The sequence below is a fragment of the Thalassophryne amazonica genome, chromosome 8, assembly GCF_902500255.1.
Source record: "Thalassophryne amazonica chromosome 8, fThaAma1.1, whole genome shotgun sequence".
Classification (NCBI taxonomy): Eukaryota; Metazoa; Chordata; class Actinopteri; order Batrachoidiformes; family Batrachoididae; genus Thalassophryne; species Thalassophryne amazonica.
In genome coordinates, this window is record NC_047110.1 from 104,469,563 (window position 1) to 104,497,465 (window position 27,903).

Genomic DNA, 27,903 nt, shown 5'->3' on the forward strand with positions numbered 1-27,903 from the left:
ATAGCAGTACAGAAATAAAATTATGATAGAAAATGTGGGCTATCCAGGATAGAGCAAACAGATTTCCCATTTGATTCAAGATTCGATTCAAGATTCAAAGTGTTTGTTGTCATATACAACAAGAAGAAACAAGTTTCTCTGTGGAATGAAATTCTTACTTTGCTGTCCACACTGGTGCAGAGCTATATATAAATAGTAAAAAAAAAAAAATAAAAAAAAGAATGAAAAAACAAACAGTTTCGTTAAACTTCGGGTGTTTTCGTCATGCGAGCTATCTCTCCCCTGAGCAAAAAGTGCAAGAAATGCGACCGCCATCTTGGTCCGGTCATCGTGCTCCTGGTTGAGCAGCAGAAGGAGCAACATGCCAGAGCATTGTGCAGCATATTCGTGTTCGAATCGGCGGACCGCCACAGACAGGGCACGGGGGATTACTTTTCACAAGTAAGAGTGAACATTACTATTGGTTGTATTTTGTGAATCGAATACTACTGTACTCTATGTCCACCAGCGAAATCGTAGCCAGCTAGCTAGGCTATGTTTAGTGCACCGGTGTTCACCCGTCTGTGAGCTGAGGCTTTTTAAGTTGTATTCCATAACACTGACTTAGATTACAGCTCACACAAGAATGCTGTTGTAGAAATAAGATAAATGTTACTGGTATAACAGTAACAAGTGAATTTTGCACAGGTGGCACAAATTATATTATTCACTCTAACAACAGTGAGCTATGTCTCATGTCCATTCCACTTACTTAAAAATTATCTCTTGTGACGCACTGCATTGTGGGAGAGGTCCGAGTTCCCTATGAGTATTTAGTGCCTGTCGGGGTGCCATGCAAAAATACGAAATGGGCGAAATGGGGACTGATAATTAAGAAATGGGGGTAAAATGTAACGAAATGGAGTAGAGTGAACCAGACTGACTCCAAATAATTACTTTTATTTAATTGTTTAGCTTTTGTATTTTGTGAGATGCGCTCAGCACATGTAGGAGGGGCAGGTGCGCCATCTGGCGTTCAAGAGATGAAACTTCAGTCAATGGGTCAGTCTGCTTAATTTCGTTGTTTTACCCCCATTTCGTTATTAGCAGTCACCATTTCGTCCCATTTAGCTAAAGAAACTTAATAAAAGTACTTAATTGAATCATATTTGGAGTCTGTCTGCTCCATTTTGCTACGTTTAACCCCCGTTTCATTATTATCAGTCCCCATTTCGTTCCATTTCACTTAAAAATAATTAAATAAAAGTAATTAATTGACTCATATTTGGAGTCAGTCTGGGTCTGTCTGCTCCATTTCATTACGTTTTATCCCTGTTTCATTATTATCAGGCCCCACTTTGCTCCATTTCGCTTGAAAATAATTAAATAAAAGTAATTATTTGAATCAAATTTAATCATATTTGGAGTCAGTCTGGGTCGTTCTGCTCCATTTCGGTACTTCCCCCATTTCATGATTATTAGGCTCCATTTCGCTCATTTCGTATTTTAGTATGGTCGCTGTCGGGCGCCAGCAGCCACAATAATTCCAGCTACAATAGCATATCTTAAAGTTGCTGCAGTTAAAAAGCTAGTAGTTAGGTCTCGGGATCGAGCTGCGAGCCCCTGCCTCTCAACAGCCCATCTGTCCCTCGAGGTCTGACGTGTTTACTTTGAAAGAATTAGTGCTCAAAGCAGACCCAGACGCCTGGATACCCCAGCTAGGAATAATGGTGTAGGACTCTGGTCATATTTTTGGGGTTTTCTTCTCTGAACTGGGGCCTTGATTAATAGGGATGGGCCTGGGGCATTCGTTTTGTGCCACTAGAGGTGAAACACTGGCGCAAGATGGGCGAAAGCATTTTGCCAAGAATGTTTTCATTAATCCAGAATGAAACTTGGAGAAAGATGATCAGATACCGTTGTAGTTCTGACCATAAATGATACCAACTAGCGATCCGGCGGCTTTATTCCCATGACCCGGTGAGCTGAAGGGCACCACCAGGAGTGGAGCCTGTGGCTTAATTTGACTGAACACGGGAAACCTCACCCTACCCACATGTGAAAGGATGGACAGATTATCTTTTTAGAAAAAAAAAACATCGATATGTCGTTTTGTGACAGCATCTGTGATGTTTTTTACTGAATGACAATAAAAATGAGTCTAAGTCTCTCTGGCTCCCACCGGCTCCTGTTGGTGTTTATTCTCACCGTTCTTGTTAGAGCGATTTGTCTGGTTAATTCTGATAAGAAACGACTCCAGCATGCTAACTAGTTATGCGGCCCCATGTGGTCAGGTTCAACTTCTTAGAGGGACAGTGGCATTTAGCCACACAAGATTGAGCAATAACATTGGCAATTATGACAGTAATGAAGAAGAAAGCAGACAAGCAAACTCTAGCTGTATTGTTTAAGCCTGTTGTTTGGGAACTGTGACCGTTGACCCGGACGTGCTATAGGCTTTCCCAGGCATGCGCACTGGAAACCACAAGATGGCTTGTAGTTTGCAAACAAACTTATTCACAGTTTTGGTTTATTATCAACGGATATGCAGACATTTTGTGGAAGAAAAGTTGTAAGAAATTTGAAGGAAGAAAATAAGCTTGACCTCCTTTGTAAAATGTTTTTGTGTAGACCCAAATCTTCTGTTCTCACTTTGAAGGTTTCCTAAAGACAAATATGTAAGGAAGAAGTGGGAAGTGGCTTTGAGGAGGGAAGGATTCACTGCAAGTAATTCCTCAGTGCTTTGCTGTGAACATTTTAAGCAGGGCGATTTTGATAGGACGGGTCAGACTGTCCGACTCAGAGAAGGTGTTATTCCATCCATCTTCAGCTTCCCGGTTGACCTCCAAAGAGTAGGTGCATCATCATAAGGCTGTTACCATTCATAAATGTAAATGTTCTATTGTCAATCTCAGAGCAGGGTGAGATACTTACTCTTGTATATTCTTTTTCATTTTAGCCAGAAGAGGGCAGGACTACATCTACCTCCAGAAGTGCTGAAGAGAGCCTGTCCGTGGCCTCTCAGGATGACCCAGAAACTGGAACTTCACACCCACAACCTCAGCCTAATGATGTGAGTATTTCTACTGTAAACATATCATAATAGCCCTGAACATATTAAAATGTCATTCATATTAAACACACTCACACAAGAATGCAGTGTCAGGAATGCATGTTGAACATTAATTTCTGACGCACACACAGTGCTGGCAGTGGTGTTGACTTGTGATGACTATAAGAAAGAATGTGGGCCCAACACTAGTGGTGTCAAAGTGATGTGTGTGAAGCGAAACATTAATAAAACCATGTTCATCCCTCTCTCTAGGATCATGACTATGCTTTGCCTGCTTCTCCTACTGCTCTTAAGACCAGACTCATTGAAGCCCTAGCAAGAGTGGAAAGTCTGGAACGAGAGAAGAAGAACGCCATGGCCAGAGAAAAGAGGGCAAAGACCATAGTAGAGAGTCTTTTGGGGGATTTGAAGGAAAAGAGCCTCATTAATGAAGAGCTCAAAGAGAGGCTTGAATTCTACTCAGGTAAATTGAAACTAGCCCTTTGAAATTCATGTACATGCTATTCTACACTCTTTATTAGACTCCTTAGTTATTATCTGAAGGCGACTTGTTCATTTTTGCTCATAAAATTTCAGATCTTCAGATAGACTTCATGGCAAACCGGGGCCATGAGTATACAAAAGAGTACAAGGAGTTTGCGCTCACACTACATCTACATGGTCCAAAGGCATACAACTACCTCAGAGACGCTAAACATTTTCCCCTCCCTCATCCACATACATTACAAAGGTAGTCTTAATGTTGTCCAGTTGAATTTTTGATATTAGTGATGCAAACACGTTAAACATCTAGTTCTCAATTTATTTATTTTTTACAGGTGGATGCGTTCGGTGGATGACAAGTCTGGCCTGAACAAGACGATGCTGGATACGCTAGAGAGAAGATGCCAGGAGGACCCGGCTAAATATGAATGTGCTGCACTCACATTGGATGCCACGGCCATCAGAAAACAAGTGCAACATAATTCAAAAACCCAGTCAATGTCTGGATTTGTAAACATGGGTGATGGAAGGAGTGAGACTGATGTTGCAACTGAGGCCATAGGTGGTAGTCTTCCGTTTTATGAAGGCTTTCCGTAAAAGTTGAAATTAATATTGTTATTTCTGTTTTATATATATATATATATATATATATATATATATATATATATATATATATATAAATCGGTGAAAGCTAAAGTGATGAGCGCCATTTCCTGAATGGCGGAGCTTTGTTGGCGCTTGGCCAGTCACCCTCTGCAGCTCTCAGCACCTTATTATAATAATACTGAATTATATTCATATAGCGCTTTACACAGTGCTAAAAGACACTTTACAGAACAGAAAAAAAGCAACTTTAACATACAAAAATAAAAAAATAAACAAGATTATAAAATCAAACCTTCACTGTGCCTTGTGATGGAATCACTACGATGACCGGTCCAAGATGGCGGCCACATTTCTTGTGTCCCAGCAACCAAAGCGGCATCTAGGGACTAACTGGTTACGTGAGCCATGATTGTTCAGAAATCGAAGCTCGGCTCTAATGAAACAGCTGGACACTTCTGGTTCGAGCAAGCTCCCATCTCATGGCGCTCGTCTGGTGAACTTAAGCCACACCCCCAGCTTTCTCCATTGTAATCAAAGGTAAGCACACTACATGTCATAATGAAAGTGGAATGGAGACAGTAAAGAAAAAACCTTTATGGTCGACATGTAAAGCCAATTTCGGTGGACGGCGTCAAGCCAGCACACTGGTGGAGGAAATGTCTTTATTTACTACAGTTGCATAGGGGGACACACATTCTGGCAGCCAGCATTTCTCAGCTTGCCAGAAAATGCCCTACCTTTATAGCTTGTATTACATCCTACCATCAGGTCTTTTGTCTTTATAGGTAACCTAAGGTCACACCCAATTATTACAGTAAATTTGAGGAAGTTTTGTCTTTATTTAGTACAGTTGCATAGGGGACACAGATTCTGGCAGCCAGCACCAGAATTTATGTCAACTCCCTACAGAGCATCTAGAGGAGTTATGTTCATCTATTTTTTCTAATCACGTGACTGTTAAATGCCAGAAAAGTATTCAAACTTTGAACAAATTCATTTTTATTTCACTTTTTATTTTGAAACACAAGCAGGACAAACAAAAGACTGCGCTGGTGGTGGGCTCCACGTGCACATCTCGTGAAACCACCGAAGACAAACCTCACATCGGATCTGGAAAAGAAAGAAAAAATATTTTCTACATTCATCGTGTAATGTTAAAATAATATTTACACTGGTACGTTTCCATGCTGGTAAAATTGTTCAGACCAATACAACTAAATATAAAAATAAATAAATAAATGTAAAAAAAAAAAAAAAATCAAAAAATATTTAATTTCACATGTAAAATGACAGACTGCTATACATTTTTACTCAATTTGTTTTCTTTCAGTGATTAACTTTTTACCCATTCATAAAAAAGGAAAAGATGTGCAATGTTAACTGTTAGACCATTAACATTGCACATCTTTTTTTTTTTTTTTTTTAAGAGATGTTCTTCAGTGTTGTAAACAGCGGCTTTTCATCAAAGGAGAATTTTTTTTTCTCTCTTGCTGGATAAACTCCTTTGAGTTTATATTCCTCAATATTTTGATACTCGCTTGGAATCATTTTTACTTGCATCGACTTGTCTCAATAACCTTCTACAATTAAATGTCAGCTGTTTGCTGGCAAAGCATTGAGCTAGATGTAACCTTACCTAATTTACATAATTAAGATGACATCACATAAGGTCTGATGGAGCCAGCACAGAATATAGTATAGGCCTATATAGGGATGGGCTATTAATTGGCAATTTAAAGTTCCCCAAGAAACATAATACAGTGCTGTGAAAAAGTGTTTGCCCCCTTGACCCTTTACATGTTAGATTTTTATTAGGACATCAAAAAACAAAACAAAACTTCAGGCCTTGTATATTAGAATTTCCAAAATCATGCCCTTTAAACTCACAGTGAAAGTAAATCTCTACAGTTTGAAATAAATTTATTAAAAATCTAAAAGCCAAAATGATGGTGTGAATAAGTAAGTGCGCCCTTTAGTATAGCACATATAAATCATCACTTTTATATAGAGTTTTCTTCAGACAATTCAGGGGATGGATATGTGAACATTCCCAAGACACTGACTATGTCTTGGACATTATTTACATGAATTATGAAGAAACACAAACAGTATAGCACTCTGTGGTAAATCTGTGTGGAGTGGATAGTTCTCAAAAACTGAGTGACTGCATGAGAAGGTGAGGAGTGAGGAAAGCCACCAAGACACCAGGACAACCTCGAAGTTGTAGACTTCTGTGGCTGTGATTGAAGAAATTGTGCAAAGTGCAAGTTTTGAGTGTTGCATCACCAGTTAGATAGCTTCATGATGAAGAGGTATAGAGAAGGTTTCTATACTAAAGCTATACTAAAGGGGGCACTTACAACCCCTGGCAAAAATTATGGAATCACCGGCCTCGGAGGATGTTCATTCAGTTGTTTAATTTTGTAGAAAAAAAGCAGATCATAGACATGACACAAAACTAAAGTAATTTCAAATGGCAACTGTCTGGCTTTAAGAAACACTATAAGAAATCAAGAAAAAAAGATTGTGACAGTCAGTAACGGTTACTTTTTTAGACCAAGCAGAGGAAAAAAATATGGAATCACTCAATTCTGAGGAATAAATTATGGAATCACCCTGTAAATTTTCATCCCCCAAACTAACACCTGCATCAAATGAGATCTGCTCGTTGACATTGACCCTATGTGTCTTTTTGCAAGGAATGTTTTCACAGTTTTTGCTGTATGGCATGATGCATTATCATCTTGAAAAATGATTTAATCATCCCCAAACATCCTTTCAATTGTCCAAAATATCAACGTAAACTTGTGCATTTATTGGTGATGTAATGACAGCCATCTCCCCAGTGCCTTTACCTGACATGCAGCCCCATATCATCAATGACTGTGGAAATTTACATGTTCTCTTCAGGCAGTCATCTTTATAAATCTCATTGGAACGGCACCAAACAAAAGTTCCAGCATCATCACCTTGCCCAATGCAGATTTGAGATTCATCATTGAATATGACTTTCATCCAGTCATCCACAGTCCACGATTGCTTTTCCTTAGCCCATTGTAACCTTGTTTTTTTTTTCTGTTTAGGTGTTAATGATGGCTTTCATTTAGCTTTTCTGTATGTAAATCCCATTTCCTTTAGGCGGTTTCTTACAGTTCGGTCACAGACGTTGACTCCAGTTTCCTCCCATTCGTTCCTCATTTGTTTTGTTGTGCATTTTTCGATTTTTGAGACATATTGCTTTAAGTTTTCTGTCTTGACGCTTTGATGTCTTCCTTGGTCTACCAGTATGTTTGCCTTTAACAACCTTCCCATGTTGTTTGTATTTGGTCCAGAGTTTAGACACAGCTGACTGTGAACAACCAACATCTTTTGCAACATTGCGTGATGATTTACCCTCTTTTAAGAGTTTGATAATCCTCTCCTTTGTTTCAATTGACATCTCTCGTGTTGGAGCCATGATTCATGTCAGTCCACTTGGTGCAACAGCTCTCCAAGGTGTGATCACTCCTTTTTAGATGCAGACTAACAAGTAGATCTGATATGATGCAGGTGTTAGTTTTGGGGGTGAAAATTTACAGGGTGATTCCATAATTTTTTCCTCAGAATTGAGTGATTCCATATTTTTTTCCTCTGCTTGGTCTAAAAAAGTAACCGTTACTGACTGCCACAATCTTTTTTTCTTGATTTCTTACAGTGTTTCTTAAAGCCAGAAAGTTGCCGTTTGAAATGACTTTAGTTTTGTGTCATGTCTGTGATCTGCTTTTTTTCTACAAAATTAAACAAGTGAATGAACATCCTCCGAGGCCGGTGATTCCATAATTTTTGCCAGGGGTTGTATATGTCTGAAATTCTGTTTGTGTTTATGAAGTTCCATAGAGGTTGAAGGTAGCAGATACGGAATATTTGGAATATTTGTTTTAGCAAGTGTTCAGGGATCTCATGCATGCAGTCTCATAATTATTAAGAAAGGCATGAAAATTTACATTTTGGTAGTATAATGTTCATTTGCAGTTGTCGTGGTTTCTCCATGTGACTGCAGCGACTCTCTGGTGCACAAGGGATTATGGGAGGTCTCAATAGGGCGAATAGGCAGTATAGACAATTGCTAAGGGCGGGGTCCATCGGGGGGGCGCCACAAATGAGGGGGGAAAAGTCCATTTTTACTATTCTTATACTAAAAATAGTTAATATACAAATAATTTATGTTGATGAGTTCAATGGTACAGATATTTCATGAGGTGAAAGATGGAGTGTTCCATTCAACTCGTCTTCACCTCGTTGAATGGAACATTCTAGTTTTCACCAAATTAAATATTCTTTCCAATGAAAGAATGAAAAACATTCATTATTTGTTTTATATAATGGCTAAAATAGATTCTTGTCATTTGATAGTCTTAATTTATAAACAATAGAAAAGGGTCTTACTTTTTGGTGTTCTACTGGTGCTTAACAGTTCAACATGAACTTTAAATTGGAGTCCAAAATTTCCGCGTTAATTAGCTCCTTCAAATCGTCATCCATGAGCAAAACAAACTCTGTTTTCCTAACCCCGCCCCCCCAGTGGTGTGAGTGTGTGTGGTGGTCAGGGCATGTAATAGCACATTTCATATAGCACAAAAATTGTACGCTAAAAAACAACTATTGCACGGTAAATGAAACACAACGGTGAATGTACGAATAATCCATGTCACGTGACATACAACCCACCAATCAGATGACAAGGATCCACTCAGCCGTTATATAATACGGTTTAATATAAAATAAATATAAGCCCATATTGATTTAACTGCTTAATAGTTTTCTTGTCTCCGCCCCGCCCCTGAAAATGTCTGATGCGCAGAGCCTAAACTGTCTGGTGTCGGGTCTCGATTAATTACATGAATAACATGTCAACGATGTTAAAATGGACCAAACTGTCTGGTACCCAGTGGAAATAAAAAAGAAAATTAGAGGAGGAAAAACAGGACGAACTGTGGTACAGTAACAATAATAGGAATAACATTTTTTTGTTGTTGTTGCCTTGCCTTCCATCCATGGTTTGCTAATTCCTTAGTCCCCCTAAGGCATTTTGGGGTGTGGTTCCCTAAACTGACCGAACTCAGAATAAACTGTTTTGTTCGGGTGGGAACACAGAGTCGTATACGAGTATATAGAGTATGCACTCCCCATGCTGCCTACTTAAAGTGAATGGATTTGGGACATTCATAGTGAATGTCCCAAATCCCCAGGGTACACAGGCATAATGCTTTACACCAGTTTATCGCCCAAAAGTCACAGAAAAAATATCAAGAATAACCAAAAGTGCTTACTTATTTAAGGAAATGTTCTCCCTTCTTCCTCCCTTTGTGGCTTTGCCAACATGTGCAGCTTTCCAGCATTTTCCACCTGTTTCTTGATGAGATTCTTTGAGCTTGCGTGTGTGCCGCCCACTGAGTTGCCCTGATCCAGAATGGTGACCACGCCCCCTGCCAGGACACGTCTCAAATCAAATCAATTTTATTTATATAGCGCCAAATCACAACAAACAGTTGCCCCAAGGCGCTTTATATTGTAAGGCAAAGCCATACAATAATTACGGAAAAACCCCAACGGTCAAAACGACCCCCTGTGAGCAAGCACTTGGCAACAGTGGGAAGGAAAAACTCCCTTTTAACAGGAAGAAACCTCCAGCAGAACCAGGCTCAGGGAGGGGCAGTCTTCTGCTGGGACTGGTTGGGGCTGAGGGAGAGAACCAGGAAAAAGACATGCTGTGGAGGGGAGCAGAGATCAATCACTAATGATTAAATGCAGAGTGGTGCATACAGAGCAAAAAGAGAAAGAAACACTCAGTGCATCATGGGAACCCCCCAGCAGTCTAAGTCTATAGCAGCATAACTAAGGGATGGTTCAGGGTCACCTGATCCAGCCCTAACTATAAGCTTTAGCAAAAAGGAAAGTTTTAAGCCTAATCTTAAAGGTAGAGAGGGTGTCTGTCTCCCTGATCCAAATTGGGAGCTGGTTCCAGAGGAGAGGAGCCTGAAAGCTGAAGGCTCTGCCTCCCATTCTACTCTTACAAACCCTAGGAACTACAAGTAAGCCTGCAGTCTGAGAGCGAAGTGCTCTATTGTGGTGATATGGTACAATGAGGTCCCTAAGATAAGATGGGACCTGATTATTCAAAACCTCATAAGTACACTCAACAAAAATATAAACACAACACTTTTGGTTTTGCTCCCATTTTGTATGAGATGAACTCAAAGATCTAAAACTTTTTCCACGTACACAATATCACCATTTCCCTCAAATATTGTTCACAAACCAGTCTAAATCTGTGATAGTGAGCACTTCTCCTTTGCTGAGATAATCCATCCCACCTCACAGGTGTGCCATACCAAGATGCTGATTAGACACCATGATTAGTGCACAGGTGTGCCTTAGACTGCCCACAATAAAAGGCCACTCTGAAAGGTGCAGTTTTGTTTTATTGGGGGGGGATACCAGTCAGTATCTGGTGTGACCACCATTTGCCTCATGCAGTGCAACACATCTCCTTCGCATAGAGTTGAAGAGAACACCTCTCCAACGTGCCAAACGCCAACGAAGGTGAGCATTTGCCCACTCAAGTCGGTTACAACAACGAACTGGAGTCAGGTCGAGACCCCGATGAGGACGACGAGCATGCAGATGAGCTTCCCTGAGACGGTTTCTGACAGTTTGTGCAGAAATTCTTTGGTTATGCAAACCGATTGTTTCAGCAGCTGTCTGAGTGGCTGGTCTCAGACGATCTTGGAGGTGAACATGCTGGATGTGGAGGTCCTGGGCTGGTGTGGTTACATGTGGTCTGCGGTTATGAGGCTGGTTGGATGTACTGCCAAATTCTCTGAAACGCCTTTGGAGACGGCTTATGGTAGAGACATGAACATTCAATACACGAGCAACAGCTCTGGTTATCATTCCTGCTGTCAGCATGCCAATTGCATGCTCCCTCAAATCTTGCGACATCTGTGGCATTGTGCTGTGTGATAAAACTGCACATTTCAGAGTGGCCTTTTATTGTGGGCAGTCTAAGGCACACCTGTGCACTAATCATGGTGTCTAATCAGCATCTTGGTACGGCACACCTGTGAGGTGGGATGGATTATCTCAGCAAAGGAGAAGTGCTCACTATCACAGATTTAGACTGGTTTTTGAACAATATTTGAGGGAAATGGTGATATGGTGTATGTGGAAAAAGTTTTAGATCTTTGAGTTCATCTCATACAAAATGGGAGCAAAACCAAAAGTGTTGCGTTTATATTTTTGTTGAGTATAAGAAGAAGAATTTTAAATTCTATTCTAGAATTAACAGGAAGCCAATGAAGAGAGGCCGATATGGGTGAGATATGCTCTCTCCTTCTAGTTCCTGTCAGTACTCTAGCTGCAGCATTTTGAATTAACTGAAGGCTTTTCAGGGAACTTTTAGGACAACCTGATAATAATGAATTACAATAGTCCAGCCTAGAGGAAATAAATGCATGAATTAGTTTTTCAGCATCACTTTGAGACAAGACCTTTCTAATTTTAGAGATATTGCGCAAATGCAAAAAAAGCAGTCCTACATATTTGTTTAATATGCGCATTGAATGACATATCCTGATCAAACATGACTCCAAGATTTCTCACAGTATTACTATTACCATCCAGAGTAAGGATCTGATTAGACACCATGTTTCTAAGATTTATGGGGCCAAGTACAATAACTTCAGTTTTATCTGAGTTTAAAAGCAGGAAATTAGAGGTCATCCATGTCTTTATGTCTGTAAGACAATCCTGCAGTTTAGCTAATTGGTGTGTGTCCTCTTACTTCATGGATAGATAAAGCTGGGTATCATCTGCGTAACAATGAAAATTTAAGCAATGCTGTCTAATAATACTGCCTAAGGGAAGCATGTATAAAGTGAATAAAATTGGTCCTAGCACAGAACCTTGTGGAACTCCATAATTAACCTTAGTCTGTGAAGAAGATTCCCCATTTACATGAACAAATTGCAATCTATTAGATAAATATGTTTCAAACCGCCGCAGCACAGTGCCTTTAATACCTATGGCATGCTCTAATCTCTGTAATAAGCAGCACTGAGGTCTAACAGAACAAGCACAGAGATGAGTCCACTGTCTGAGGCCATAAGAAGATCATTTGTAACCTTCACTAATGCTGTTTCTGTACTATGATGAATTCTAAACCCTGACTGAAACTCTTCAAATAGACCATTCCTCTGCAGATGATCAGTTAGCTGTTTTACAACTACCCTTTCAAGAATTTTTGAGAGAAAAGGAAGGTTGGAGATTGGCCTATAATTAGCTAAGATAGCTGGGTCAAGTGATGGCTTTTTAAGTAATGGTTTAATTACTGCCACCATAAAAGCCCGTGGTACATAGCCAACTAACAAAGATAGATTGATCATATTTAAGATCGAAGCATTAATTAATGGTAGGGCTTCCTTGAACAGCCTGGTAGGAATGGGGTCTAATAGACATGTTGATGGTTTTGGAGGAAGTAACTAATGAAAATAACTCAGACAGAACAATCGGAGAGAAAGAGTCTAACCAAATACCGGCATCACTGAAAGCAGCCAAAGAGAACGATATGTCTTTGGGATGGTTATGAGTAATTTTTTCCTCTAATAGTTAAAATTTTATTAGCAAAGAAAGTCATGAAGTCATTACTAGTTAAACTTAAAGGAATACTCGGCTCAATAGAGCTCTGACTTTTTGTCAGCCTGGCTACAGTGCTGAAAAGAAACCTGGGGTTGTTCTTATTTTCTTCAATTAGTTTTGAGTACTAAGATGTCCTAGCTTTACGGAGGGCTTTTTTATAGAGCAACAGACGCTTTTTCCAGGCTAAGTGAAGATCTTCTAAATTAGTGAGACGCCATTTCCTCTCCAACTTACGGGTTATCTGCTTTAAGCTGCAAGTTTGAGAGTTATACCACGGAGTCAGGCACTTCTGATTTAAGGCTCTCTTTTTCAGAGGAGCTATACCATCCAAAGTTGTCCTCAAAGAGGATATAAAACTACTGACGAGATAATCTATCTCACTCACAGAGTTTAGGTAGCTACTCTGCCCTGTGTTGGTATATGGCATTAGAGAACATAAAAGAAGGAATCATATCCTTAAACCTAGTTACAGCGCTTTCTGAAAGACTTCTACTGTAATGAAACTTATTCCCCACTGCTGGGTAGTCCATCAGAGTAAATGTAAATGTTATGAAAACTACAGAGTCCGACATTGTTTTTGCAAAGTTACACACCGATTCAATATTAATTTTAGTGACCTCCGATTGGCATAACCGGGTGTCATTACTGCCAACGTGAATTACAATCTTACCAAATTTACGCTTAGCCTTAGCCAGCAGTTTCAAATTTCCTTCAATGTCGCCTGCTCTGGCCCCCGGAAGACAATTGACTATGGTTGCTGGTGTCGCTAACTTCACATTTCTCAAAACAGAGTCGCCAATAACCAGAGTTTGATCCTCGGCGGGTGTGTCGTCGAGTGGGGAAAAACGGTTAGAGATGTGAACGGGTTGGTGGTGTACACGGGGCTTCTGTTTAGGACTACGCTTCCTCCTCACAGTCACCCAGTCGGCCTGCTCTCCCGGCTGCTCGGGATCTGCCGGAGAGGAACTAACGGCGGCTAAGCTACCTTGGTCCGCACCGACTACAGGGGCCTGGCTAGCTGTAGGATTTTCCAAGGTGCGGAGCCGATTCTCCAATTCGCCCAGCCTGGCCTCCAAAGCTACGAATAAGCTACACTTATTACAAGTACCATTACTGCTAAAGGAGGCCGAGGAATAACTAAACATTTCACACCGAGCATAAAAGTGCGGGAGAGACAGGAGAAGCCGCCATGCTAAACCGGCTAAGAGCTAGTAGCTGCACTAAGCTAGCGGATTCCTAAAGACACACAAAGTGAATAATGTGTAAATAATTTAGAGGTGATTCAGCAGAGGGAGTGCTTTAGTTAAGGCAAGTGAAGATTACACTGTGAAACAAATCGCTATCTAGTGAACTAGATCAATCTAACTGCGCAGATTAAACAGCTAACAGATACAACAAAATACCGCTGTGCTCCGGAACAGGAAGTGATACAATACTGCAGTGAGAGCCAACCACCAGTAGAGGCAGTAGGTCTCAGGGTGACTGCAGACTCCAGTTCTCATATAGGGCTCTGTAGGTGGGAATAGTTGTTTGAGGCTTTGAGCGGAGTTTCTCCCCGTCATTTTGACATGTATTGATTGTCTGTCAGCAGACGGCTGATTACATTTTTATTCAACACAGTCTCACGGCTGAAGGAGGAGGTTTTTGGTTAGGGTTACAAATAGTATAATAATTTTTTAAAAAATGCGTCACGAAAATGTCACTCATTTCGTGAGAGGGGCATGAATTAAAGCATAAGACTGGGCTGGAAATGTCGTATGGTTAAGCAAAGCTAAAGTTTTCCCTAAAAAAAAAAAAAAAAAAAAATGCTATAACACAGGTGTAAGTTTATTTGTGTTACACAGAGTTCATGTGGTCTGTGTTTATTTGTGCACACATCAACTCCCTCAAATCTGCCCAGGTACCGGTGTCACAGGCCAAATGGTCCCCCCCTAAAAATTGGTCCCGCCTGCCTTCACTGCGCATGCGTCATTTGGGACCACAGCAGCTCGTCTGAGTCTGACGCTCGTCACCCAAAATGATCAAATGGATTAATGTGATTATTAACCATCAGATGACAAGGTAAAACCTCGTAAATCATTCTAAAGTCAATTTTAAGCAGAAACGAGGCGAAACTCTGACACTATGAAATGACCGACGTGCAGTGAACGCATCAGCTAACAGTTCTTGTAGCTGTGTAGCTCTGATCGCTTCCTTTGTCTTTTATGATGAAATGCTGAATTTATGTGGAAATGATTGTTGTACAAAAAGGTTCAGATATCTGTTGCAGAGATAGATGATGACTGGAGTGCAGTTTTAAGCAGAAACGAGGCGGTAAATCGGTGAACCGCTGCCGACGCTCCGAACTGATGCATGCACAGTGAAGACGGGGGGACACCAATTTTTAGGGGGGGGCTTTCAGTCGGCGACACCGGTGTAAATCCTGGATCGTCCTGGTTTTTTGCTAATCCCAACAAATTTCCCACTGTTTGTACAGTGTTTCAGTAAGTACATAAGCTGAATAAAATCTATTTTCCCACAATTTGTACAGCGTTTCATTAAGTACATAAGCTGAATAAAATCTTATTTGCTGTGAGTTCAAGTTTAAATAAACTGTTCAGGAAGAGGGGTATGGATTTGCTGTTGCAAACATTCTAAATGTGTTTAATTTTGTCTGACTCTCTTCCAGTAACCTGTTAAATTGGAATCCTTTTATTTTCATAAAACTGATTTTTTTCAAAACAATATGAAATAGTATATTCAAATAATATAAGTACACCTCTTTGTACATCCCACCTTCAAACACAGCCTCATACGACCATCCATGAGAAACCTACTTAAGATCCCAATTTTCTATAGGAATACAGACTTCCTACAGGTATTGTGCTAGTCTGTAAAATTTTACAAAGAAATCACGGTTCAGTGTGTATCCACCCATTATTGGATACATTTAATTCTTTAGTTTTATTCATCTAGCAGCTAAAAGATGGCGCAAATCTTGTAGAATTACAACTTTGTTTCCCCCTTTACAAATGTGTTTTTCTTTATGGGCATTACATATTTATGGAACAATTATGTTTGTAGTTTACAGAACCAAATCTGAGCTAAGTTGTACATTTTTGCAGGTATGTATTTTATCATTTATTGATTAATCAGATTGAGAAAATATAATTTCAGTAATCTAATCTGTACACCATGTAACAGATTAGATGACTCACTAATTACAGGTGTTTCTGAATATAAAACATTACATAAGGACTCTAAACAAAGGCTCACACAGTAATGTGACTTTTACACATTTGTTTTTATTGTAATAGGGAACAAAATTACACCTTGCCCAAACCGAGTACACACACTGCGTCAAAACAGACAATGTTCTTCTCCTTCTGTCTGTGCAGAATCAGAGGTTTATTAGTGGCAGTGGGGAAAGGAATTCTTTCCAGAATAATATTTTGAGAATAAAGTCATAATGTTACAAAAAACAAATCATATTACAAGAATAAAGTCTTTACAAGGATAAAAGTTGTACTGCAATAAGAAGAAAGTTGTAATATGGAGAAAACTTGTAATAGTCATAATTTTGCAAGAGAAGTTTTACATTTTTAGAAATAAATCGTTTCTTGGCCGGTCTTATAAGAAAAGCATCGTGTCTGTATTAAATGCTTTTGTCTGATTGCTACTCTAAAACATAAATTATCTGAACATGCCATCCTCTGTCTCACAACTTCAAATGTATGACTTTATCAACAAACGGTGACATTTTGGAGACAAGAACTCCAGTTGCTGTAGTTTGTTCTACTGAAATATCCCAATCAATTAAATTTTTATGAATATGATGATTTTTTCCCCCTTTCATTGTAGAATATTACAAATAATTCCAAATATTAGAGCTTTCTTCTCAGAGTAATGACCTTAAAAGGATCACATAAGCCATTTAGCATGTTTGAACACAATATAAACAATTTGCATACACATTACATTCCCGACAACCATTTTCCAAAAATGGAAATCGTATGCTGCTCGTCCCAGCGGTATACCTGAAATACATTTTGGAACAGGTAACCCATCATTGTGAAAGCCATATAATTTTAAGTATTTCAGCACAATTTAAAGCTACGAAGTGATGATCTGAGAACGTTTGTAATACGGTGGTGCATTCACGTGCTTTCGGGAAGAAATTATATCATCATGTGCACCTTTTTATACGCTGGCTCAAAATGTACAGCAGGCATGTGGGAAAAAAAATGATAACGATCCTCTTGTCACACCTCACTGCCATATAACATTCCCTTAAACTGGGATTTAGAATAGTTTTTCACTACGGCAAGTGAATGCATCACCCCATCAGGACACGTTTAGCTGGACTGAAACACAAATTATGCAAAGCACTAGTGATTTTCCATGCCAACACGCTCTTGTGTATCAGGCAGGTCTGTGAGCATCGCTGCATCAACCACACTACAGAACCTCCCTGGGTCCTGGATGACAATCACCCAGGTAGACAACCGGTCATCCCCATCTCATCTACCTGCTGCAGCGAGGTGAAGTGTGGGCGTGTCTTCAGCCTTCTCCAGCTGTGAAGCACCTGCATGCTGCATCACACACAGAAAATGCACATGTCCAAAATGTCATTTTCTCGTGTATTGGGTTGATTAATGGTGCAGAACGAACAGAACAGTCTATAGGTTGTAGGATTTTTTTTTCCCTGAAGTTGTTTCTTTTGGAAAATGGTTGTGAGTAATCCTAACATTAAATATACAATGTTAATAGTGAACTAGCTGGTACAGTCATTTATTTAGTGGTGTATTTTGTATAATAGGAATCAGGCTTCATTATGAATCACAGCCAGCTGTTCATACATGGCACTGTCCGGGAAAAGTCGGCACACGTCTTCCTTGTTTCCACCAGCTGCCCCCTCTCCAAACACAGAGGTCCTCATGGCCGTGTGATTTAGTGCGAGTTAAACCTTTATTGGTTTACACGTGTCTTCTTTTGGACAGAACAAAATAAAAGAGTAGAATAAGGATATGGTGTATTTGTACATGTATGAAATATCTAGAGAACATACGATTACTACACGTGTGTACAAAAGGCTATGCATGGTCCCTGCCATGTGTTAGCTCCACAGAGGAACTCCCGTTTCTCCTCATTGTCAGGAAAATATAGTTTCACAAGCACATGCATTCCCCACAACAATGAAAATCATATTTCAACATTCTGTGAAACCCTGCAGAGAGGAAAAAGTACGTGGGCTGCTGTGGAATTCTGCGTTTGTGTTGGCGATGTAGCGTGGACTCTGATGGACCGGCGTGTCCATGTTTGATGTTAAAAGCAACAGAAGGGAATGTTATGGATGTACCGAGTGTGTGTGTGTTCTGAGGGCCACTGATAATTTCAGAGGGACTGAAGGAGAGAAAAAAAAGTGTAAAACTGAAGGAAATAAGATGCATCTCCCTTCAAAAGATTTTTCCTTTCTTCTTGTTCTTTTCCATTGTCCTGTGTGAGAAAGAAGAAGAGAAAATTTCATTATTTCACCATCTGATCACATTATTATTATTGCTACAGTGTATCCGGAAAGTATTCACAGCGCTTCACTTTTTCCACATTTTATTTTACAGCCTTATTCCAAAATGGATGAAATTCATTTTTACCTCAAAATTCTACACACAATACTCCATAATGACAATATGAAATAAGGTTTTTATTTTTAGATTTTTGCAAATTTATTAAAAACAACAAAAACAACTAAGAAATCACATGTACATAAGTATTCACAGCCTTTGCCATGAAGTTCAAAATTGAGCTCAGATGCATCCTGTTTCCAGTGATTATGCTTTAGATGTTTCTACAGCTTAATTGGAGTCCACCTGGGGTACATTCAGTTGATTGGACATGATTTGGAAAGACATGCACCTGTCTACATATAAGGTCCTACAGTTGACAGTCAGAGCACAAACCAAACATGAAGTCAAAGAGGTCAAACATGAAGTCCTGTCTCGAGGCACAAATCTGGGGAAGGGTACAGAAACATTTCAGCTGCTTTGAAGGTCCCAATGAGCACAGTGGCCTCCATCATCCATAAATGGAAGAAGTTCAGATCCACCAGGACTCTTCTTAGAGCTGATCGCCCGTCTAAACTGAGCAATCGGGGGAGAAGGACCTTAGTCAGGGAGGTGACCAAGAACCCGATGGTCACTCTGTCAGAGCTCCAGCATTCCTCTGTGGAGAGAGGAGAACCTTCCAGAAGGACAACCAACTCTGCAGCAATCAACCAATCAGACCTGTATGGTAGAGTGGCCAGAAAGAAGCCACTCCTTAGTAAAAGACACACGGCAGCTCACCTGGAGTTTGCCAAAAGGCCCCTGAAGGACTCTCAGACCAGGAGAAACAAAATTCTCTGGTCTGATGAGACAAAGATTGAACTCTCTGGCCTGAATGTCAGGCATCATGTTTGGAGGAAACCAGGCACCATCCCTACAGTGAAGCATGGTGGTGGCAGCATCATGCTGTGGGGATGTTTTTCAGCAGCAGGAACTGGGAGGCTAGCAGTGGTGGGCACAGATAACCAAAAAATTAACTTCGATAACAGAATCAGATAACTGAAAAGTTATCTTTGATAAACCGATGAACCACCCAAAAATGTATCGGAAGTTACAGATAACCGATAAATTCCAGTATTGTCTCTGATATATTTGCAACTGCTAACAAGCTGAATTTGAATTTTAACACCACGGTCGCTTTTGGAAGCATAAAAAGCGACATAAGACCCAAATAATGAGTCAGCACTTCTATGTTTGAACATGCTGCCCCCTTTTGGAAGCTACACAGCTACAGCACCCTGAGAGCAGCCACAAAGCCTAGCTCTCTACCGACGCTCCCCATCCAACCTGATGAAGCTTGCGAGGTGCTGCAAAGAGTAATGGACAAAACTGGCTAAGATAGGTGTTCCAAGCTTGTGGCATCATATTCAAGAAGACTTGAGGCTATAATTGCTACCAAAGGTGCATCAACAAAGTACTGAACAAAGTATGTGAAAACTTATGTACATGTGATTTCTTAGTTTTTTATTTTTAGTGACTCTGCAAAAAAAAAACCAAAACTTTTTTCATGTTGTCATTATGGGATGTTGTGCATACAATTTTGAGGGACTAAGGAATTTACTCCATTTTGGAATGAGGCTGCAATATAACACAATTTGGAAAAAGTGAAGCTCTGTGAATACTGTCTAGATACTTGTAGTAGTAATAATACAGTGTAAGTTGCACATAAGGACAAGGGACACAACTCTAAGTTGATTTTTGGCTGTCAGCCCATCTTATTTTCACCAAAAAGTTAATGTCTCAAATGAACAGTTGAGACCTTGCCACACATTTGACCAGCTTTTGTCATCATCTAGTGGGTGATGTGAGCATTTCGGGGATTCTGGTACATTTCTTACTTGAAACGAAAAATTCAGTAAGAAAAAAAAAAAGCCATTTAGAAATGTCAGAAATGAGGTTGAGGTTCTCTTATTTAACGTGGGTAACCGACAAAAGTCTTAATGAAGGACTTATTTCCAGAAGGGTCCACGGCAAGTGTCTCTCACTCCTCCCCAGCACTGTTGTCAAGAGTGCCAGTAGGGAGTGTGGCTGCAATCAGGAAGCGATCCCGAATTGCTGGCGTCCCAGTCCAATGTGCAAGCCGTTACGCCACCACCTCCCCCAATGCATGATTTCTGGGCAAGCAGAGCTTTGACCTCCCAGTATTAATGTAGAAAAATTGGATTTTGAGAATTTTACAGTTCTTGAGTTTTAAGATATGAAATTATGGAAGGACAGAATTTCTCCTGACAAGCACAACTTACAGTTGTTAATTATTATGTGTAATGTCAGCATACTGTTTAGATATAAAGAAGTTTTCTTTATGAAAGTCAATTTCTAACAAGTTGACATAATGCGTTGGGTGGAAGTCAAAATTACAACACAAAAACGTAAAAGCATAAATCTGGGATCTCAGATTTACAATCTTGTAGTAATTAGGAGTGTGCTGGTGCTGTATTTAGAAGTTTATTGGTTCAATGTTAACCAAAAAATGACAAGATTGGATATCGGAAAAGTGGGAAATTGATCCAATCCGAGTTGTCTGTTGCACGAATGAGTCACACTGTGGGCTTTGTACGTTTTCCTTTCAGGATGGACGCCATTTGTTTCACAGCCTGAGTTGATGTTTTGTTAGACGGCTACGCTGGAAAAGGAAATACAGACAAACGTGTTTATGAACAGATTTGTTGTTTTAAGACAGATAAAGTGGTATCAGCAGATACTGGAGGTCCCAGTACCGTATTGGACATGAAGTAGTAGTATTGTACCATCCCAAATGAAAAGACTTTCACATTTTATTTTCACAAATCTGATTTGCTAGGATCCTTTTGATTTGGAGTTTATAAGTTCATAACTTTTACTTTAAATGGAAAAAATCATGGCTGAATTAAAGAGGGCGTCCCATTCAATTTTCCATATGCATGTTGATTAGTAGTTTATCTCTTTCTGCTTCAGTTTTAAATATTTGCGTGTTTGGGGGCACTTTCAGAACCTGTAGCTATAATTTATTTTGTCTCAGCAGAGACACACTGGCAGAGTGATGAACAGGACTTCATACCAGCATTTTCATTAAAAAACAAAAACAAACATTTAAAGAAGAGAGACGCTGGGTTCAATGTCTTTTCTTCGGGAGGCTACATGCAGCTGCATGGACTCTGTTCTCATTTGGAGCAATGGGAGAAGAAAAACAAATAACACAAATGATGCAGGTGCACAAAAAATACAAATACATAATAAAATAAAATAAAAGCTACATGATGTTGCATGGACAAAGGTTTTGATTCAACGTTGAAGGTCTCCTGTGTTTTTCAGTTCCGTGACTGTCTACGTTTGCTGTTTGAGGGTCAAAAAAGCTTTCATGTGATCTGTAACATCACCACAATGTGGGTCAATTTCCTAAATGTTTCCAGATTATGTGAATTTTGATCATATTAACAGTAGCATGTGATTATTTACCCTGTTGCCTCAGTAAGTAGTAGAAATAATTCACCTTGACAGTTGTGAACCAAATGTTCTAGTCTACATTTTAAGACCTTACTGATAGAGCCCGACCGATATATCGGCCGGCTGATATAAGCCCTTTTCAAAGTACTCACTATCGGCCGAAATTTTGCCAACAGAACACCAATAATTTCTCATAAACAGAACATCCATCCATCCATCCATCCATCCATTTTCTTCTGCTTTATCCGGAGTCGGGTCGCGGGGGCAGCAGCTCAAGCAAAGCCGCCCAGACCTCCCGATCCACACACACCTCCTCCAGCTCCTCCGGGGGAACCCCAAGGCGTTCCCAAGCCAGCCGAGAGATGTAGTCCCTCCAGCGTGTCCTGGGTCTTCCCCGGGGCCTCCTCCCAGTGGGACGTGCCCGGAACACCTCTCCAGCGAGGCGTCCAGGGGGCATCCGGAAAAGATGCCCGAGTCACCTCAACTGACTCCTTTCGACGTGGAGGAGCAGTGGCTCGACTCCGAGCTCCTCCCGAGTGACCGATCTCCTCACCCTATCTCTAAGGGAGCGCCCAGCCACCCTGCGGAGGAAACTCATCTCGGCCGCTTGTACTCGCGATCTCGTTCTTTCGGTCATGAGCCAAATCTCATGACCATAGGTGAGGATCAGAACGTAGATCGATCGAGAGCTTTGCCCCCCTACTCAGCTCTCTTTTCACCACGACGGTCCGATACAGCGACCGCATCACTGCAGATGCTGCACCGATCCATCTATCGACCTCACGCTCCATCCGTCCCTCACTCGTGAACAAGACCCCGAGATACTTAAACTCCTCCACTTGAGGCAAGGACACTCCACCGACCTGAAGAGGGCAAAGCACCTTTTTCCGGTCGAGAACCATGCCCTCGGATTTGGAGGTGCTGATCTTCATCCCGGACGCTTCACACTCGGCTGCAAACCGCCCCAGTGCACGCTGAAGGTCCTGATTTCACGAAGCCAACAGAACCACATCGTCCACAAACAGCAGAGACGAGATTCTGTGGTTCCCAAACCAGACCCCCTCTACACCTCGGCTGCGCCTAGAAATTCTGTCCATAAAAATAATGAACAGAACCGGTGACAAAGGGCAGCCCTGGCGGAGGCCAACGTGCACTGGAAACAGGTTTGACTTACTACCGGCAATGCGAACCAAGCTCCTGCTGCGGTTGTACAGGGACCGGATAGCCCTTAGCAAAGGACCCCGGCCCGTACTCCTGGAGAACTCCCCACAGGGTGCGCCGAGGGACACGGTCGAATGCCTTCTCCAGATCCACAAAACACATGTGGACTGGTTGGGCAAACTCCCATGAACCCTCGAGCACCCGATGGAGCGTGTAGAGCTGGTCCAGTGTGCCGCGACCAGGACGAAAACCACACTGCTCCTCCTGAATCCGAGGTTCGACCATCGATCGAAGTCTCCTCTCCAGTACTCTGGAATAGACCTTACCGGGGAGGCTGAGGAGTGTGATCCCCCTATAGTTGAAACACACCCTCCGGTCCCCCTTCTTAAACAGAGGGACCACCACCCCGGTCTGCCAATCCAGAGGCACTGTCCCCGATCGCCACGCGATGTTGCAGAGGCGTGTCAGCCAAGACAGCCCCACAACATCCAGAGACTTAAGGTACTCAGGATGGATTTCATCCACCCCAGGAGCCTTGCCACCGAGGAGCTTTCTAACCACCTCGGTGACTTCAGCCTGGGTAATGGATGAGTCCGCCTCCGAGTCCCCAGTCTCTGCTTCCTCTTCGGAAGACGTGACGATGGGATTGAGGAGATCCTCAAAGTACTCCTTCCACCGCCCGACAACATCCCCAGTCAGGGTCAACAGCTCCCCACCCGCACCATAAACAGTGCTGGTGGAGAGCTGCTTCCGCCTCCTGAGGCGTCGGACGGTTTGCCAGAATCTCTTCGAGGCCGACCGATAGTCCTCCTCCATAGCCTCCCCGAACTCCTCCCAGACCCGAATTTTTGCCTCTGCGAACGCACGGGCTGCGGCACGCTTGGCCTGCCGGTACCTGTCAGCTGCCTCTGGGGTCCCACCTACCAACAAAGATAAGTAGGACTCCTTCTTCAGCTTGATGGCATCCCTTACTTCCGGTGTCCACCACCAGGTTCGGGGATTGCTGCCGCGACAGGCACCAGAGACCTTGCGACCACAGCTACGAGCAGCCGCATTGACAATGGAGGTGGAGAACATGGTCCACTCGGACTCCATGTCTCCAACCTCCCCCGGGATCTGGGAGAAGCTCTCCCGGAGGTGGGAGTTGAAGACAGAGGGTTCCGCCAGTCGTTCCCAGCAGACCCTCACGATACGTTTGGGCCTGCCAGGTCTTACCGGCTTCCTACCCTCCCAGCGGATCAAACTCACCACCAGGTGGTGATCAGTCGACAGCTCTGCCCCTCTCTTCACTCGAGTGTCCGTGACACGTGGCTGAAGGTCAGATGATATGACTACAAAGTCGATCATCGACCTCCGGCTCAGGGTGTCCTGGTGCCACGTGCACTTATGGACACCCTTGTGCTCGAACATGGTGTTCATGATGGACAAACTATGACTAGCACAGAAGTCCAACAACTGAACACCACTCGGGTTCAGATCGGGGAGGCCGTGCTTCCCGATCACCCCCCTCTAGGTCTCACTGTCGCTGCCCACGTGGGCGTTGAAATCCCCCAGGAGAACAATGGAGTCCCCAGTCGGAGCGCTATCTACTACCCCTCCCAGGGACTCGAGGAAGGTCGGGTACTCTGCACTGCCGCTCGGCCCGCAGGCCGAGACAACGGTGAGAGACCTGTCCCTGACCCGAAGGCGTAGGGACGCGACCCTCTCGTTCACCGGAGTGAACTCCAACACTTGGCGACTGAGCTGGGGAGCAATGCGACCCCAGCTCTCCGCCTCTCCCCGTGGGTGACGCCCGAAAAATGAAGCGTCCAGCCCCTCTCCAGGAGTTGGGTACCAGAGCCCAAGCTGTGCGTGGAGGTGAGCCTGACTATCTCTAGTCGGTATCTCTCAACCTCCCGCACAAGCTCAGGCTCCTTCCCCCCTAGCGAGGTGACATTCCCCGTCCCAACAGCCAGGGGCTGTGAGCATGGACCGGGCCGCCGGGCCACCCGCCCTCGACCGCCACCCAATCCTCTCTGCACCCGACCCCCATGGCCCCCTCTGCACGTGGTGAACCCACAGGAGGGCAGGCCCAAGTCACTCTTTCAGGCTGAGCCCGGCCGGGCCCCATGGGCTAAGGCCCAACCACCAGGCGCTCGCGCGCGAGCCCCAACCCCAGGCCTGGCTCCAGGGTGGGACCCCGGCTCCGCCATACCGGGCGACGTCACAGTCCTTGATCTTTTACTGGTCATGGAGGTTCTGAACTGCCCTTAGTCTGACCCGTCACCTAGGACCTGTTTGCCTTGGGAGACCCTACAGGGAGCACAAAGCCCCCGACAACATAGCTCCTAGGATCATCCGGGTACGCAAACTCCCCACCACGATAAGGTGGCAACTAGAGGGGGAGATAAACAGAACAGTTACTGAAATAATGTTTGTGTCGGCAATGTAAAATGTCCTTGCACCGTTTGTCCAGTACATGGAGCTCTGACTCCATTCAACTGAGAGCTGCTAACACCCCTGCTAAAATGTGTTCATCACCGGCCCCCGTAGTTCACCGTCACACTGCACTGATCGGCTGACAAAAGCATACAAGTAAGTTTATAAGGATCTATATCCTTATCCTGAACCTATATCTAAGTTGCAGCAACAAGAGGTACAAGATCAGATGTATTTCACAACTCTTTTTAAGGATATGCATTTACTAATTTCACAAAGGTTTAATTCTTGATTGCATTTTTTGAACTTGAAAATTCTTCTCTGTTATAAAGTTAATCAATATGAGGACAAAGCTTCAGCTTTTAGCTCATACCTTTTTTGTTAAGGGTCCAAAAAAGAACATTTTATTCATTTAAAAAATAAATAAATAAATAATATCGGCTGATTTATTGGCTATCGGCAAATCAGCCGATTTATCAATTATCTGCATTTTTTTTTTCATCCAAATATGGTTATCAGCATCGGCCTCAAAAAATCCTTATCGGTCGGGCTCTACTTACTGAAGTCAACTGACCACACAGAAGCACGAATATGCTTTTTCTTTATCTACAATGGAGATTTCTACAATTATCTTAATTCCCTTTTGTGCATATTTTCTCTAATTGTTTAGCTATAAACATGCTGTACATTTATTTGGATGGAGTTGGTTTGATGAGCACATATTAGACTTTTCCTTTATCTGAAGCATTTGAAATGTGTTTAATACTGACTTGGAGGCATCCAGTTTCTGTTGCTCAAGGATTCTCTGCTGAGCTTCCCAGTTGGCCTTCTCCTCTTCAAACACTCGCCTCTTCTCCTCCAGCTCTTTGTACTGCGCCTCCAAGTTCCGTTTCATCTGTTCATGGCGTCTCTCCAGCTGTGGGTCCGACAACATTTTTTTTTTTTTTTTTAACAGATTTCACTGGTCCTATTACTTATCCTTCGAAGCAACATGTATATGAAAAACTACCTGGATAAGTTGCAGCAGCAGCCCCCCCCCCCCCCCCCCATCTGTGACCTTTAATTGGAATAACTGGTACAGAAAATAAGTGCATGGATCTATATGAAAAACTACAGTAGTACATTATTGTGTATGGCCACAAGATGGCAATAAGCTACTTTTCTATACTGATGTAAAAGAGGTGCTGTGATTAACATTCCAGAGCAGAAGGTGGCAGTAACGCACCATCATGCTGGATGACAAAATGAGAAGGATGTGCTGGATCTTACAGATCAAGTAAAATTAATAAGTCATGCTCTCAAACTGAAAGACCACATTCTTGAATACAGAGAGGGAAGAACCTTCATTATCTCTGTAATCCACTTGTTTGCACTTTGTTGTACAATCAGAATAGCAACAAGGAGGACAGCTAGGCTAAGACAAGGCTAATTATAAAATCTATTTTAAAAAAAGCATAGATGTTTTAGAACATTTACTTACATTTAGTAAGGTAAATGTGCATGTTTGTAAATGTGTGTCTTTTCAGTGACAACAAGATACAGTTTATTTTTTAGTTCTTTGTGACTTCAACAATAACAATTAGCCCATTAGCTTCTGCTGACTAACTCAGTGTTTGCATCATAAATCAATAATACACTGACTACATTAATTTTGCATTGTGTTGCATGAAGGAGCAGCACCACGTTTCAAAAATAAATGCGACATCCACCAATGCAACATATGAGGGGAGACTGAGAAGTTTATAGCCTAACCTGGAAAAAATGGGGTGTGGTTCTCCATCTTTTACATTCAGAGAAACCCACATTACTCGAGAATGTGTGAAATTTTGACTCACTGAATGCAATGTTGAGAAATGGTTTCTCAGAATGCAAAAATTGGAGAACCATGCTTCACTTTTTCTGGGCCAGGCTCAAAACTTCTCCATCACCCCTCATCTATGGTCTCCATATGTGAGGAGATATATGAAAGGACATACGTGACCTACACGCCAGTGCAATATGTAGTCTGGAAAATATGGTAATTATCCTGTTGACATTTCACCATTTATGTCATGCAGTTACTATATAAAAAAAGAGTCAAGATGGAGAAGGTTTTCCAGTGACCTCAGCAAGTAGTGTTCCTGACAATCTCCTTCACTCAACTTAAAGTCCCCATTATCTGATATATATATATATATATATATACACCCGGCGCTTCCGGAGTTAACCTGTTTTAGACATAGGCCAAATGCCAATCATTTTAATCAAAACAATTGCCCAACATTTGTTTTTGTAATGCTGATGTCTTACAAATGTAATATTTAATGGGCTAAAGTTTCTCCAGCAGAACTATAAGAGGTGGACTCCCCAAACTAAGTGGAAATACTTGGTTAAAAGACAAACATTTGAAGTCCTTCGTGCAGACTTTGTTTTGCAATCAAATTTATAACAAAATTACACACAAAAGATAGGTAACAGTAAATGTAAATATCAATGAATCATAGAGAATAGAATCAAAGAGAATAG

General features: G+C 41.9%; 2 protein-coding genes across 5 annotated transcripts in view; one reads left to right on the plus strand and one right to left on the minus strand.

Moving 5' to 3' along the window:
* Positions 1 to 311: 311 nt before the first annotated feature.
* Positions 312 to 4,132, plus strand: si:ch73-130a3.4 (uncharacterized protein LOC664763 homolog). The gene is made up of 6 exons (XM_034175534.1): positions 312 to 441; positions 2,639 to 2,831; positions 2,939 to 3,052; positions 3,305 to 3,515; positions 3,629 to 3,782; positions 3,871 to 4,132. Exons 1-6 carry the CDS (start codon positions 362 to 364, stop codon positions 4,130 to 4,132), a joined length of 1,014 nt encoding a protein of 337 aa, XP_034031425.1. The 5' UTR covers positions 312 to 361.
* A 12,050-nt stretch (positions 4,133 to 16,182) lies between these two features.
* The window catches only part of LOC117516232 (septin-7-like), a 94,435-nt gene continuing 82,714 nt past the window's right edge, over positions 16,183 to 27,903 (minus strand). For all 4 annotated transcript variants that reach the window (XM_034177157.1, XM_034177156.1, XM_034177159.1 and 1 more), the window contains 2 exons: positions 26,169 to 26,314; positions 16,183 to 18,292 (listed from right to left, as the gene is read on the minus strand). In XM_034177157.1, the coding sequence (XP_034033048.1) occupies positions 18,253 to 18,292; positions 26,169 to 26,314 (186 nt within the window). In that variant the 3' untranslated portion in view covers positions 16,183 to 18,252. The remainder of the gene's footprint in view (positions 18,293 to 26,168; positions 26,315 to 27,903) is intronic.